Here is a 15,712-nt window from a genome sequence, read left to right as displayed (position 1 = left end):
CAGCAAACGCTGTGGGGTGCTCGGTTTTCTTTTGCCTGCATTTGTTGAGGCCATCTACGGGGTCACCCCGGTTTTACCCGATCACATCCAGGATCGCGGTATGCATTTCTGCAAGGGTGCCTCCTCCTACATTCTGTGGGTCGGGAAGGGCTGCTGCGACCGAAGGATCTAAACTTAAAACTGTGAGCTTTACATGCTCTCACTCATCCAGGCCGTACATGGTCGCCTGCTGCTTTACTCTGGCAAAGAAATGGTGGGGGTCTGAGGTGGGGAGGAACGGTGTGATCTTATCGCATGCGTTCCGTAATTGGGTCACTGTTAAGGGGTGGAGTATAGAAATTCCGCATCATCCGATGTGGCTGTGCGGTGGGTGGTTACTAGGTTCATTGGAGCCTGAACTATCTGCTCTGTGGGGGGTTGGGGTGCTTTCCTCTTCTGTGGCTTTCCCTGCGCACATGTTCCCTGAACATATCTCTGCGCTGTCTCATTCAATTCTTCCCAATCAGGGCCGTCTTCCTCATCTAATTTTGCTCCAAAGATTTCCTGGAATTCTTTTTGAACTGAAAGCAGAGATTGCAGCTCTGCAATCTGCTTCCGGCATTTTGCGTGGTCTAGTGAGCTTTGTCTTTGCTCTGTGGTGGCAGCATGGAGTGCTCTTAACGCTGCCTTCAGATCCCCACACTGTCTCTGCAACGCTTCTACCTGCTTCTCTGTTTCTTCACGTACCAGGACTGCAACGTTGCGTGTCCTGATAGGCCTTTTCATATTGGGACTGGAAGCTGCTTAAGTGCGCCAGACAAGACTGGTGTGCCCTTTTGGCATCCTCCACCTCTCCATCTTTTGCTGCCAACTTCCTTCTCAGTTCTAAGTTCTCTCTTTCTACCTGGCTTACATCGACCTTACTCATGTATGCCTTCTACTTCTTTCGGGAGCGTCCTAACGACCTCCTCTGTGCCTTGCAACTGTGCCAAGCAGGACACGATTGCCATCAGCTTGCGAGCTTTCCCTAAGCTCTTTTTGTGGATCTCGCTCAGGGTCTCCCACCAAGTATGTCCTATACTCCCGGGGCCTGATTCCTCGTTGTCACAGAATTCACTCCAAAGGGGCCATCCCTTCCCTTTGAGGTACTTCCTGATTTCTTCCTCCCAAATGGGACATTGTCCCACTCTACTGCTGCTGGTCGCTGCAACCGCAAATTCCTCGGGGTTCATGAGGCGTTGCATTGCCATCTTTCCTATCTGAATGCTGCTCCTCAAATTTGGGACAAGCGTATTAAGGCGGTGCTGTAAATACGGGTACGGCTTTCGCTACTTTCCGAAATACAAACTCCCGACAGTTTTGTCGCAACAAAAAAAATCTATCAGTTTTACCTTATCGCCCTGTTAGTTACGCATGCATACACACACTTCCGAATTATGAGTATTGATCAGAACTGCTTGAACGCTTGTGGTTTTCTGTTCCCAATTGGATCTCTAATTCAAATTCTGGGTTCTGCCGGAGTGGTTTTCCACTTCTAGATCGGGTCCAGTCAGGATGTCGCCAAATAATGTTGCTAACTTTCCGATTGGTTCAATTGCTCTGTTTTATTACCTTTGCTCTCGAGTCGCCAGGTATCTCTATGATACCGCCACGAGGTTCAAGTAATGATCAATAACTCAATACACCGATTAGTAAGATTCAAATCAAAGCACATTTCTTATACACAGTAATCGCTACTCATGCACAAATTCTACGTCTAAGCTACTTCTACAACTAACAGGCCTATACTTAACTTCGGACTGGCCCACCAGGTCAGGGGAACAAATGGCCTTTCGTTCGGGTTCTGAGTCTGCGGGATTCGAAGTTGGTACGGATTGGTAGCTAGGAGCACCTATCTCGTAGCGAGCGTTGAATTAAGACTTACTTCTTTCGGTGGTCACTGCACTGGTCACGGTTGGTTCGCGTTGCTGGGTGACCCGGGCAGGACAAAGAGAGAGAGAGTGATTTGAACTTGGGGCTAAATTCTTATAGTCCCCAGGGGCCCCCCGCCTTTCGGGGCGGACCCTGTACCTGGTCCCAAGTGATTGGACTTTGTCCCAATCGCTTGGTTCAACTTCTCCAATACTGGAGCGGTTCCCCGATCGATGGGCGGCCCTGAGGTGTTCGGTCACCTCCCCTGTGTTGGTCCTGCTAGCGCCGGGGAGCCTGGCTTTGCCTTGTGCATCCCAAATGTTACTTATTGTTCCCGGGGATTGCTCATCAGTATGTAGATGGCTGCTACATTGTTATGCTGATGGTCGCCGGCATCGATGCTGTCTGGCCTTTTGCAGAGTCAAATACACAGCAAACCTGCACCTGCTGGTCTCTGTCTGTGTTGGCTGACTGTCCCATCAGCCTTTGCTGTTCGCCATTTTAAATCGGAAGTTGGCCATTTTTGGTGGTTACAATACAAATTTAAGTTTTGTTGGTTCTCTGTGCAGTGAGAGGGAGGGATCTTTGAACAAACAAGTTGCGCTTTCTTCAGCTATATGTGTGGCAGGCAGTTATCTCGCAAATTATTTCCCAACAATTATTCAGATCCACAAAGTCCCTTAAACTGTTTTCAGGGCTATCCGAGGACCTGGAACTTTGGGAGTCTCAGATCATTTCGAATTTTGAGGCTGCACAGCTCAGAAAGGCACATCCCCTTGCAGTGAGACGAAACATAAGGCAAGTATATCAGAGGTACTCACAGTTTATCATTCAGATTATGGCCTTATGAGTCTCCCTTGAGTGAGATAGAAGGATTTCTTTTTCACTTCAGGTTGAATACATCTATTTAATAATTTAAGCCCAAATAAATTCTTAAATTTTGTTCTGCAATTTATCAAAGATATGAGAGCCTTGATTCTTGAGTAAGAATGACAGATTTTTCGGTGCAACATCGTGGGCCGAAGGGCCTGTACTGCGCTGTATTGTTCTATGTTCTATAACACCCAGAATGTATCAATCTCTATAAAATTTAGACTTGGCACATGAGCAAAAGCTTAAATCAGTAATTTATGCTGAAGAATGTTGAGTTATTGATATTTAGTATAGCTGGATGGATCAGTCGATCACATTTCTTTAGGTAATGCCCAAATTTGTTTCCTGGTTCCAATCAAACTGAATTTTCTTCAGAACATTGAGGGCGATTCTCCGAGCCCGCAACCGAGGTGCGGAGAACCGGTGCCATTTGCACCGCCGCGTTTGGTGCGGGGCTGGCCGCTGGAATTGGGCCACTGATTCTCCGGCCTGGATGGGCCGAGCGGCTGCGTGGATCTGACAGAGTCCCGCTGGCACCGTTCACTCCTGGTCACTGCCGGCGGGAACGCTGCGCGAACAGTCGGGGGCGGCCTGTGGGGGGGGGGGGGGGGGGGGGATGCCTCCGATGGGGTCTGGCCCGCGATCGGGGCCCACCGATCGGCGGGCCGGCCTCTTCCCCCCCCTTCTGGCGCAGTCGGCCCCTGAACACCGACGCCATGTTGAGTCTGGGCCGGAACGCTGAAGAAGTCCCCCGCGCATGCGCAGGTTCGCGCGGCCCATCTGCGCATGTGCGGGTTGGCGCGGTCCCCATTTGACACCGGGAAAGGAGGCTGGAGCGGCGGGAACCGCTCCAGCGCCGTACCGGCCTCCTGTGGGGGCCAGAATCGGTCGTACCCGGGCTCGGTTTGCACCGTCGTGAAACGCGACGGCATTCACGACAGCGCGAACATTATGTCCCATTATGTTTTGTATCCGTACACTTTTGAGAAGCATTAACTCATTATTAAGGCAGACTTTTTAATATCTGTGACTTTGAGGACCCCCTTATTGATAAGTTGGGGCTTTGGGGGGTTCCGGAGACCGTAGTGGGGGTCAGAGATCGGGCCACCATTTAAGTGCAAGAAATGGGACTAAGTGCAGCCTCAGCGGGCCATTCCTTGCCAAGGCTCAGTAATGAAGCAGAGTCCCATTTAATAGCAGGGTCATTCTCGGCGCTGCAAGCACTGGGATTCTGTTTCACTTTCATTAAGTCGCGCCCTTCGTCATTTCCTTTAGACCTTGAGGAGTTCCTCTCCGGTCTAGCCCACAACACTTTGAAATGTTTTCATCAGTGGGGAGCTAAACTCGCCGGCGAGACCGGCTCATCTGAAATCAGGGGGCCTTCTTGAAATCTGTAAGTTAGCTTGAGGTTTCCCACCCCCCCAGACATTCCACAGACAGAAGCATTACAGCCCGTCCTCCAAGTGAGGACATCCGCTTATGGGGTCGCTGCGGCCCCCCGTCCCCCTCTTTCAGATCCCAAATCTTTGAGGCCCCTTCATGCCCCCTTTTCATAGGCATGGCTTCCCTCATGGCCCGACCTTCAGCAATGCCAACCTCGCACCCAGGCACTGCCAGCCTGGCACTCGGCAAGTGCCACCAGCACCCTGGAAGTGCCAGGTTTACATTGCCAAGGTGCCGGGTGCCAGGGTAATGCCCTGCACTCTCCTTGACAATCTGCGTGGCTACAATGGCTTCTCAGACCCTCAGAGCAGCCATCATGCCTGCTGTCTGCTTGTGGAGACCAGTGCAAATCGGCGCCCGGGTGAGGCCTTGCCGGTGACTCCCGGGCGTCGGGAGAATTCAGCCTCAAATAGGCCATACGTATTCAAATGAGCCTAATGAAATGAAAATCGCTTATTGTCACAAGTTGGCTTCAATGAAGTAACTGTGAAAAGCCCCTAGTCGCCACATTCCGGCGCCTGTTCGCGGAGGCTGGTACGAGAATTGAACCGTGCTGCTGGCCTGCCTTGGTCTGCTTTCAAAGCCAGCTCTTTGGCCCTGTGCTAAACCAGCCTAGGCCAGGTTCATTTATAAATGCTTATCTGGATCATTCTCAGCGGGGGCATGATCCAGATCATGCAAGGTGCCGCGATTCAAGTGATTCGCATGAGATTTCACACTCAGCGGGCCTATCCCACAATTCACCTGGCGTGCCCAGATCGTCACCGGGTAGTTGTAGAATCGTGCCCATGGTTTTAAATAGAGTACCTGGAAGGCAGACTGGTGTTTCATTCCTTGAAGTTGTCAGCTGGCCACTCCTGAAAACAGACTGGATAGTTCAAATCAGATTTTAAAATTATGGGAAGCGTGCAATGGCAATAACTTACTGTGGATGCATCTTGTAGAGTGATCCATCCATTCCCACTGTGGTCCGGAGCCGTGGCACTCCTTTATTATCTCTAAGTCGTGTCAGGATGGCTCCAAGGGCAGCAGCACACAAATTGGCCGAGCGGAAAGAAACAATTGTACAAACATGTTGTACAGCAATGCAATCCTCCTCTGACGGCTCCAGACTCAGGCGTGTCAGAATGTCCTTGGCTTTTACCAAACCACCTTTACTTCTGTAAAGCAGAAGTCATAAAATTTTAATAATTCTGTTTGGGATTATTAACATTTAAAGAAGAATTCTGAACATCCAACAATTAAGCGACACATTTTTAAACAAAAACAAAACATTTTTATCGTATGAAAGAATTAAATGAAGCAGGCACTATTACTTAATATTATAGTCTATAAAGTGTTGTGCTATAAACTCAGTCTGACTTTTTACTTTTCACCCCCCGAAGAGTTTCCTCATCTAAAACTATCTTGAAGATTCATTCATTTTTCTGTGATAAACGCAAAAGGTCCTCCAGAATTCAGTTTAGTTCTCCCTAGTATCCAGCTTTTCCTCGAGGTACACATTAGAACATAGAACATAGAACGATACAGCGCAGTACAGGCCCTTCGGCCCACGATGTTGCACCGACATGGGAAGTCAAAAAACAAAAGCCATCTAACCTACACTATGCCATTATCATCCATATGCTTATCCAATAAACTTTTAAATGCCCTCAATGTTGGCGAGTTCACTACTGTTGCAGGTAGGGCATTCCACGTCCTCACCACTCTTTGCATAAAGAACCTACCTCTGACCTCTGTCCTATATCTATTACCGCTCAGTTTAAGGCTATGTCCCCTCGTGCTAGCCATTTCCATCCACGGGAGAAGGCTCTCACTGTCCACCCTATCTAACCCCCTGATCATTTTGTATGCCTCTATTAAGTCTCCTCTTAACCTTCTTCTCTCTAATGAAAACAACCTCAAGTCCATCAGCCTTTCCTCATAAGATTTTCCCTCCATACCAGGCAACATCCTGGTAAATCTCCTCTGCACCCGTTCCAAAGCTTCCACGTCCTTCCTGTAATGAGGTGACCAGAACTGTACGCAATACTCCAAATGCGGCCGTACCAAAGTTTTGTACAGCTGCAACATGACCTCATGACTCCGGAACTCAATCCCTCTACCAATAAAGGCCAACACACCATAGGCCTTCTTCACAACCCTATCAACCTGGGTGGCAACTTTCAGGGATCTATGTACATGGACACCGAGATCCCTCTGCTCATCCACACTTCCAAGAATTTTACCATTAGCCAAATATTCCGCATTCCTGCTATTCCTTCCAAAGTGAATCACCTCACACTTCTCTACATTAAACTCCATTTGCCACCTCTCAGCCCAGCTCTGCAGCTTATCTATGTCCCTCTGTAACCTGCTACATCCTTCCGCACTGTCGACAACACCACCGACTTTAGTGTCGTCTGCAAATTTACTCACCCACCCTTCTGCGCCCTCCTCTAGGTCATTTATAAAAATGACAAACAGCAACGGTCCCAGAACAGATCCTTGTGGTACGCCACTTGTGACTGTACTCCATTCTGAACATTTCCCATCAACCACCACCCTCTGTCTTCTTTCAGCTAGCCACTTTCTGATCCACATCTCTAAATCACCCTCAATCCCCAGCCTCCGTATTTATAAATTATATGGGGATCTTTCCATTCGCTTTTTGGCTAAGCAATCCTCCAAATTTCTTTAAAGAACTCGGGTGGGATCCTTCATTGGCTGATGCTGCAAGGGCGCAGAATAGGTTCCGAAGCTAAAATCGCGGTGTCAATTGCAAATCTCAATTCTCCATCACCTCAACAGCAGCGTCAATGCAGTCCGGAACACACACACAGTAAACACCGTTTGTATGTCATTAGCAGGCACGACCCGGTATTCTCCAGGGTCTCCCCAGTGTTCCGCTTCTGATGGGCCAAGTTCCCGACGGCACAGTTCACTTGTGCTTTTAAAAATCGTGAAACCAGCTTTGTGGTTGCTGAAGGAGAGGGGGTACGGAAAGTATCCCAACATTGCCACAGTTTGCTAACAGTTGTGCCGCTGGCCAGGGGGCTCCTGCCATGGCCGGGGGGAATAGCATGGGGTGGCCAGGAGGTGGGTTGTAGTCGGGGTGGATGGGCACGGAACACCATTGCCGCAGCTGCACACACTGCTAACAGCCCACTGAGAACTTAGGGCCCTGGGCCGTTTAGGTGTCCGCCCTGGCCACCTCTGGCCTCAGCCGACCCATCAACTGTATGGGTGCGCTCCAGCACAACCAGTGCTATCTTGTTGGCTGGGATGAGTGTGGATGATTGTAATGTGTAAATGCGGCTGCAGCTTTTCAGCTTCCCGAGTGTCAATCACAGACCTGGCAAATCCTGCACGGTTTTTCATCGGAATCAAATGTCTCACATGTGGCAGCAGTTGCTGAATCAATCCAGGTTCGGCGCCAGTTTTGCTGTCGTTAAAGCCCACAAATTCTGTGTCAATGTCAACACTTAGTCTCAGAAACTGAGAATCCCGCCCCTCAAGTCTGTGAACTTGGATTGGATTGGATTTGTTTCTTGTCACGCGTACCAAGGTACAGTGAAAAGTATTTTTCTGCGAGCAGCTCAACAGATCATTAAGTACATAGGAAGAAAAGGGAATAAAAGAAAATACATAATAGAGCAACACAAGGTATACAATGTAATTACATAAGCACCGACATCGGATGAAGCATACAGGGTGTAGTGTGAATGAGGTTAGTCCATAAGAGGGTCATTTAGGAGTCTGGTGACAGCAGGGAAGAAGCCATGCCCATCCACCCCAACTTATAACGGGGAGACCAAATGCAGTCTGGGTAACTGACTTGCAGAACACCTCTGCTCAGTTTGCAAGCATGAGTTCCGGTTGCTTGCCATTTTAATTCACGACACTGCTCATATATTCACATTTCTGTCCTTGGTCTGCTACACTGTTCCAGTGAAGCTCAACACAAACTTGAGGAACAACACCTCGGGCTGGATTCTCCGTTTTTGGGACTATGTCCCCACGTCAGCGTCAAAATGGTGGAGTTTTACTGCTGAAAATCCTGGATTAAAGGGACACGAATTCCTAGCCCTGCAGGGGGCTAGCAGGGACCCGGAGTACAACTTTAAAAAAATATATATATTCATTCAAATTTTTCAACAAATTTTCAACAAACCCCACCCCCCCAACAAGAAGAAACAAGAACACAACAATCAGAACTTATACATTGGCCCCATATACAATAACCCCCCATATAGCATTTAAAAACACAAATAGGGGGAAAAAAAACACCTTCACCCAAAAGCCACCCCAAAAGAACCCCCCTCCCCCCTTTCCCCCCACCCCGCCCTTCGGCTACTGCTGATGCTGACCTGCTCCTAACGCTCCGCGAGATAGTCTAGGAACGGTTGCCACCACCTGGAGAACCCTTGCACAGACTCTCGCAAGGCAAACTTTATCCTCTCCAGCTTGATGAACCCTGCCATGTCATTGATCCAAGCTTCCACATTAGGGGGCTTTGCATCCTTCCACAGTAGCAAAATCCTCCGCCGGGCTACCAGGGATGCAAAGGTCAGAATACCGGCCTCTTTCGCCTCCTGCACTCCCGGCTCGTCCGATACCCCAAATAATGATAATCCCCAGCTCGGCATGACCCGGGCGTTCACCACCTTGGATATAGTCCTCGCAAAACCCCTCCAAAACCCATCCAGCGCCGGGCACGACCAGAACATATGGACGTGATATGCCGGGCTCCCCGAGCACCTCCCACATTTGTCCTCCACCCCAAAGAACCTACTCCACCTCGCCCCTGTCATATGCGCTCTGTGAGTAACTTTGAACTGCATTAGGCTGAGCCTGGCGCAAGAGGAGAAAGAATTAACCCTACTCAGGGCATCAGCCCACAAACCCTCATCTATCTCCTCCCCAAGCTCCTTCTCCCACTTGCCCTTGAACTCCTCCACCAAGGCCTCCTCCTTGTCCTTCAGCTCCTGGTAAATCGCCGAAACCTTGCCTTCTCTAACCCATACACCCGAAATCACCCTGTCCTGAATCCCACGTGCCGGAAGCAGTGGAATTCCCTCACCTGCCGCCTCACAAACGCCCTCATTTGCATGTACTTGAAAGCGTTTCCCGGGGATAGCCCAAACTTCTCCTCCAGCACTCCTAGGCTCGCAAACGTCCCATCGATGAACAGGTCCCCCATTCTTCTAATCCCTGCCCGATACCAGCTCCGAAACCCCCCATCCATCCTTCCCGGGATGAACCGATGATTCTCCCGAATCGGGGACCAAACCGAGGCTCCCACCTGTGTCGCCACCACTGCCCCCAGATCTTCAGCGTCGCCGCCACCACCGGACCCGTGGTGTACCTTGTCGGCGAGAGCGGAAGCGGTGCCGTCACCAGCGTCATCAGGCTCGTGCCCACTCAGGACGCCATCTCTAGCCTCCTCCACGCCGCCTCCTCTCCCTCCATTACCCACTTATGGATCATCGCCACATTGGCTGCCCAATAATAGCCACCCAGATTCGGCAGTGCCAGACACCCCCTGTCCCTGCTATGCTCCAGAAACACTCTCTTCACCCTCGTGGTCTTATTCGCCCACACAAATCCCATGATGCTCCTGCTTACCCGTTTGAAAAAGGCCTTGGGGATCAAAATGGGAAGGCACTGGAACACAAAGAGAAACCTCGGGAGGACCATCATTTTGACCGACTGCACCCTACCCGCTAGTGAGAGTGGTAGCATATCCCATCTTTTAATATCCTCCTCCATCTGCTCCACCAACTGCGTCAAATTGAGCTTGTGCAGGGCCCCCCAACTCCTAGCTACTTGGATCCCTAGGTACCGAAAGCTCCTTTCCGCCCTCTTCAGCGGTAGCTCGTCTATCCCCCTTTCCTGGTCCGCTGAATGCACCACAAAGAGCTCACTCTTCCCTACGTTGAGTTCATACCCCGAAATGTCCCCAAACTCCCTAAGGATCCGCATGACCTCCGCCATCCCCTCCACTGGATCCGCAACATGCAACAACAGGTCATCGGCATACAACGACACCCGGTGATCCTCTCCACCCCGGACCAATCCCCTCCATTTCCTGGACTCCCTCAGTGCCATGGCCAGCGGCTCAATTGGCAGTGCAAACAACAAGGGGGATAAGGGACACTCATGCCTCGTCCCCCGGTGCAGCCGAAAGTACTCCGACCTCCGCCGGTTCTTAGCCACACTCGCCACCGGGGTTCTATATAGCAGCCTGACCCAACTGATGAACCCCTCCCCGAACCCAAACCTCCGCAACACTTCCCAAAGATACTCCCACTCCACCCGATCAAAGGCCTTCTCCGCATTATTAGCTGCCACTACCTCCGCTTCCCCCTCCACCGAGGGAGTCATAATCACATTGTGGAGCCTCCGCACATTTGTATTTAGCTGCCTACCCTTCACAAATCCCGCCTGGTCTTCATGAATCACCCCCGGGACACAGTCCTCAATTCTCGTAGCCAGCACCTTCGCCAGCAACTTAGCATCAACATTGAGGAGCGAGATCGGTCTATACGACCCACATTGCAATGGATCCTTGTCCCGCTTCAAGATCAAAGAAATCAGCGCCCTGGACATTGTCGGGGGCAAGGACCCCATCTCCCTCGCCTTATTTAAAGTCCTCCCTAGCAACGGGCCCAGCAGGTCCACGTATTTCCTGTAAAATTCAACCGGGAACCCATCCGGCCCAGGGGCCTTCCCCGCCTGCATGCTCCCCAATCCTTTAACCAGCTCCTCCAGCCCAATCGGCGCCCCCCAAACCAGCCACCTCCTCCTCCTCCACCCTTGGGAACCTCAGCTGATCCAGGAATCGTCGCATCCCCTCCTCCCCCGCTGGGGGCTCAGACCTGTACAGATCCCCATAGAAGTCCCTAAATACCTCGTTTATTCTCACCGCACTCCGCACCGTATTCCCCCCTCGATCCTTAACTCCACCAATCTCCCTCTCTGCCTCCCTCTTACGAAGCTGATGTGCCAGCATCCGACTCGCCTTCTCCCCATACTCATACGCCGCCCCCTGCAAGCCTTCCTCCACTGTGCCTCTGCTTTCCCCATGATCAACAGGTCGAATTCCATCTGGAGGTTCCATCGTTCCCTAAGTAGAACCTCCTCGGGGGCCTCTGCATACCTCCTGTCCACCCTTAAAACCTCCCCCACCAACCTCTCCCTCTCCTCTCTCTTCTCCCTGTGGGCCCTAATGGAGATTAGCTCTCCCCTGCCCACCGCCTTCAACGCCTCCCAGACTACCCCCACCTGCACCTCCATGTTGTCGTTGGCCTCCAAATATCTTTCAATATTTTTCCCCGCCTGCATGCTCCCCAATCCTTTAACCAGCTCCTCCAGCCCAATCGGCGCCCCCCAAACCAGCCACCTCCTCCTCCTCCACCCTTGGGAACCTCAGCTGATCCAGGAATCGTCGCATCCCCTCCTCCCCCGCTGGGGGCTCAGACCTGTACAGATCCCCATAGAAGTCCCTAAATACCTCGTTTATTCTCACCGCACTCCGCACTACACCCCCGCATCCGCCCGCACACCCCCTCATCCGCCAACAGTCCCACATCGATGCACCACAGCGGGCGCTGGTCCCTCTCCTCCTCCAACTCCTCCTCCACCCAATGTGGGGCGTGGTCATAAATGGCGATGGCCGAATATTCCGTTCCCTCCACTTTCGGGATTAGCGCCCTACTCAAAATGAAAAAGTCTATCCGGGAGTAGGCTCTATGGACGTGGGAAAAGAAGGAAAATTCCCTAGCCAGCGGCCTGGCAAACCTCCATGGATCCACTCCCCCCATCTGGTCCATAAACCCCCTGAGCACCTTGGCCGCAGCCGGCCTCTTACCTGCCCTGGACCGAGAACGGTCCAGTGCTGGGTCCAGCACCGTGTTGAAGTCCCCCCCCCCCCACCACCACCCCCGTCCCCCCCTCCATTATCAAGCTTCCTACCTCCAAATCCGGAATCCGACCCAGCATGCATTTCATAAATCCGGCATCATCCCAATTCGGGGCATATACGTTCACCAGTACCACCCGCACCCCCTGCAAAACCACTCACCATCACATATCGACCTCCATTATCCACTACAATATTCAGTGCCTCGAACGACACCCGCTTCCCCACCAGTATTGCAACCCCTCTGTTCTTCGCATCCAGCCCTGAATGAAAGACCTGCCCTACCCATTCCTTTCTCAGCCTAATCTGATCTGCCACCTTCAGATGTGTCTCCTGGAGCATAACCACGTCTGCCTTCAGTCCCTTTAAGTGCGCGAACACCCAGGCCCTCTTGACCGGCCCGTTCAGGCCCCTCACATTCCAAGTTATCAGCCGGATTGGAGGGCTACTTGCCGCCACCCTCTGCCGACTAGCCATCTCCTTTTCTAGGCCAGCCAGGTGCCCGCGCCTCCCAGTCCCCCAGACGGCGGACTCCCGCCCCAACTACCTCTCCTACTTCCAGCTCCCCTTTGGCCAATGCAACAGCAACCCAGTTCCCTCCCCCCCGCTAGATCCTCATCAAGCCATTACGCTCCCCCATGACACTTCCGTAAGTCAGCTGACTCCTGCTGACCCCGGCCTCTCCCGCCATTCCATCGACCCCCCAGTGTGAGAATCCCCCCCCCCCCCCTTGGCAGTCAGTGTGTGCTCCTCTCTAGCACCGCCCCCATCCTTCCCTAACGCGGGAAAAAGCCCGCGCTTTCCTGAGCCAGCCCCGCTCCCTCTGGCGCAGCTTCTTTTTGTGGCCTTACCCCAACTCCCCATCCCCGGGCCTCCACCCCCCCCTCTTCCTCCGCGGGGCCCTGCCCCTCCAACACCGACGCCCACACTCTCCCACAGCCCCCACATCAAATCCATTCACCCATCCAAGCCCAGCACCAAAACAAAAAGAACATTCCCCAAACACAGTAAACACAGTAAACATCCCCCCACGACAAACCCTCAGTTTGAGTCCAACTTTTCAGTCTGGATAAAGTTCCTTGCCTCATCAGGCTTTTCAAAATAGTGGTGCCGATCTTGGAACGTGACCCACAATCGCGCTGGCTGCAGCATCCAAAACTTCACCCCCTTCCGATGGAGCACAGCCTTAGCCCGGTTAAAACCAGCCCTCTTCTTAGCCACCTCCGCACCCCAGTCCTGGTAAATTCGGATCTCCGTGTTCTCCCACCTGCTGCTCCACTCTTTTTTGGCCCATCTCAGGACACACTCTCTGTCCATAAAGCGGTGGAACCGCACCACTACAGCCCTTGGCGGCTCGTTGGCTTTGGGTCTCCTTGCCAGGACCCGATGAGCTCCATCCAGCTCCAGGGGCCTCGGGAAAGCTCCCGCGCCCATCAGCGAATTAAGCATCGTGCTCATATATTCCCCGGCATCGGGCCCACCTCGTGCGCCTCCACCTTCACCGCTAGGCCCAAGACCTCGTCTTCGTTCTCCGAGGCTTTTTGCCGCACCTCCCGGATCGCCGCCCCTTGGGCCTTCTGGGTCCCCGCAAGCTTCTCAATCGCCGCCTTAATTGGCGCCAGCATTTCTGTCCTCAGCTCCTCAAAGCAGCGTTTAAGAAACTCCTGCTGCTCCTGCGCCCATGCTGCTTGGTCTCCACCGCGCCGCCATCTTGTTTTTCCTCCCTCGCACTTTCCACTGCACCAGGATCACTTTTTTAACCGCTCCATTCCTGGTCCAATCCATATAATGGCGGGGGGGACCTTGCTGTCACCTTCCCACACTGGAAGCCATTGAACAATTGCCGTTGGGGACCCTCTGAAGAGCCCAAAAGTCCGTTCCCGGCGGGAGCTGCCGAACGTGCGACCAACCTAGGCATAGCCGCAACCGAAGTCGGACCCGGAGTAAAAGAACAAAGAAGAAAGAAATGTACAGCACAGGAACAGGCCCTTCGGCCCTCCAAGCCCGTGCCGACCATGCTGCCCGACTAAACTACAATCTTCTACACTCCCTGGGTCCGTATCCCTCTATTCCCATTCATGTATTTGTCAAGGTGCCCCTTAAATGTCACTATCGTCCCTGCTTCCACCACCTCCTCCGGTAGCGAGTTCCAGGCACCCACTACCCTCTGCGTAAAAAACTTGCCTCGTACATCTACTCTAAACCTTGCCCCTCTCACCTTAAACCTATGCCCCCTAGTAATTGACCCCTCTACCCCAGGGAAAAGCTTCTGACTATCCACTCTGTCTATGCCCCTCATAATTTTGTAGACTTATTCAGGTCGCCCCTCAACCTCCTTCGTTCCAGTGAGAACAAACCGAGTTTATTCAACCGCTCCTCATAGCTAATGCCCTCCTTACCAGGCAACATTCTGGTAAATCTCTTCTGCACCCTCTCTAAAGCCTCCACATCCTTCTGGTAGTGTGGCGACCAGAATTGAACACTATACTCCAAGTGTGGCCTAACTAAGGTTCTATACAGCTGCAACATGACTTGCCAATTCTTATACTCAATCCCCCGGCCAATGAAGGCAAGCATGCCGTATGCCTTCTTGACTACCTTCTCCACCTGTGTTGCCCCTTTCAGTGACCTGTGGACCTGTACTCCTAGATCTCTTTGACTTTCAATACTCTTGAGGGTTCTACCATTCACTGTATATTCCCTACCTGCATTAGACCTTCCAAAATGCTTAACCTCACATTTGTCCGGATTAAACTCCATCTGCCATCTCTCCGCCCAAGTCTCCAAACAATCTAAATCCTGCTGTATCCTCTGACAGTCCTCATCGCTATCCGCAATTCCACCAACCTTTGTGTCGTCTGCAAACTTACTAATCAGACCAGTTACATTTTCCTCCAAATCATTTATATATACTACAAAGAGCAAAGGTCCCAGCACTGATCCCTGTGGAACACCACTGGTCACAGCCATCCAATTAGAAAAGCATCCTTCCATTGCTACTCTCTGCCTTCTATGACCTAGCCAGTTCTGTATCCACCTTGCCAGCTCACCCCTGATCCCGTGTGACTTCACCTTTTGTACTAGTCTACCATGAGGGACCTTGTCAAAGGCCTTACTGAAGTCCATATAGACAACATCCACTGCCCTACCTGCATCAATCATCTTAGTGACCTCCTCGAAAAACTCTATCAAGTTAGTGAGACACGATCTCCCCTTCACAAAACCATGCTGCCTCTCACTAATACGTCCATTTGCTTCCAAATGAGAGTAGATCCTGTCTCGAAGAATTCTCTCCAGTAATTTCCCTACCACTGAAGTAAGGCTCACCGGCCTGTAGTTCCCTGGATTATCCTTGCTACCCTTCTTAAACAGAGGAACAACATTGGCTATTCTCCAGTCCTCCGGGACATCACCTGAAGACAGTGAGGATCCAAAGTTTTCTGTCAAGGCCTCAGCAATTTCCTCTCCAGCCACCTTCAGTATTCTGGGGTAGATCCCATCAGGCCCTGGGGACCTATCTACCGTAATATTTTTTAAGACACCCAACACCTCGTCTTTTTGGATCTCAATGTGACCCAGGCTATCTACACACCCTTCTCCAGA

The 15,712-nt window shown here is 51.8% G+C and overlaps 1 protein-coding gene across 1 annotated transcript in view; it reads right to left on the bottom strand.

The window, feature by feature from the left end:
- hk1 (hexokinase 1) overlaps positions 1-15,712 on the bottom strand; it is a 328,092-nt gene that overhangs the window by 140,464 nt on the left and 171,916 nt on the right. The window contains exon 9 of the mRNA XM_072478763.1: positions 5,133-5,366. Within this exon, the coding sequence (XP_072334864.1) occupies positions 5,133-5,366 (234 nt within the window). The remainder of the gene's footprint in view (positions 1-5,132; positions 5,367-15,712) is intronic.

This window comes from Scyliorhinus torazame, chromosome 16 (genome assembly GCF_047496885.1).
Source record: "Scyliorhinus torazame isolate Kashiwa2021f chromosome 16, sScyTor2.1, whole genome shotgun sequence".
NCBI classification, from domain to species: Eukaryota; Metazoa; Chordata; class Chondrichthyes; order Carcharhiniformes; family Scyliorhinidae; genus Scyliorhinus; species Scyliorhinus torazame.
Note: the sequence above shows the minus strand (reverse complement) of the source record. Positions and strands in the feature narration are given on the sequence as shown.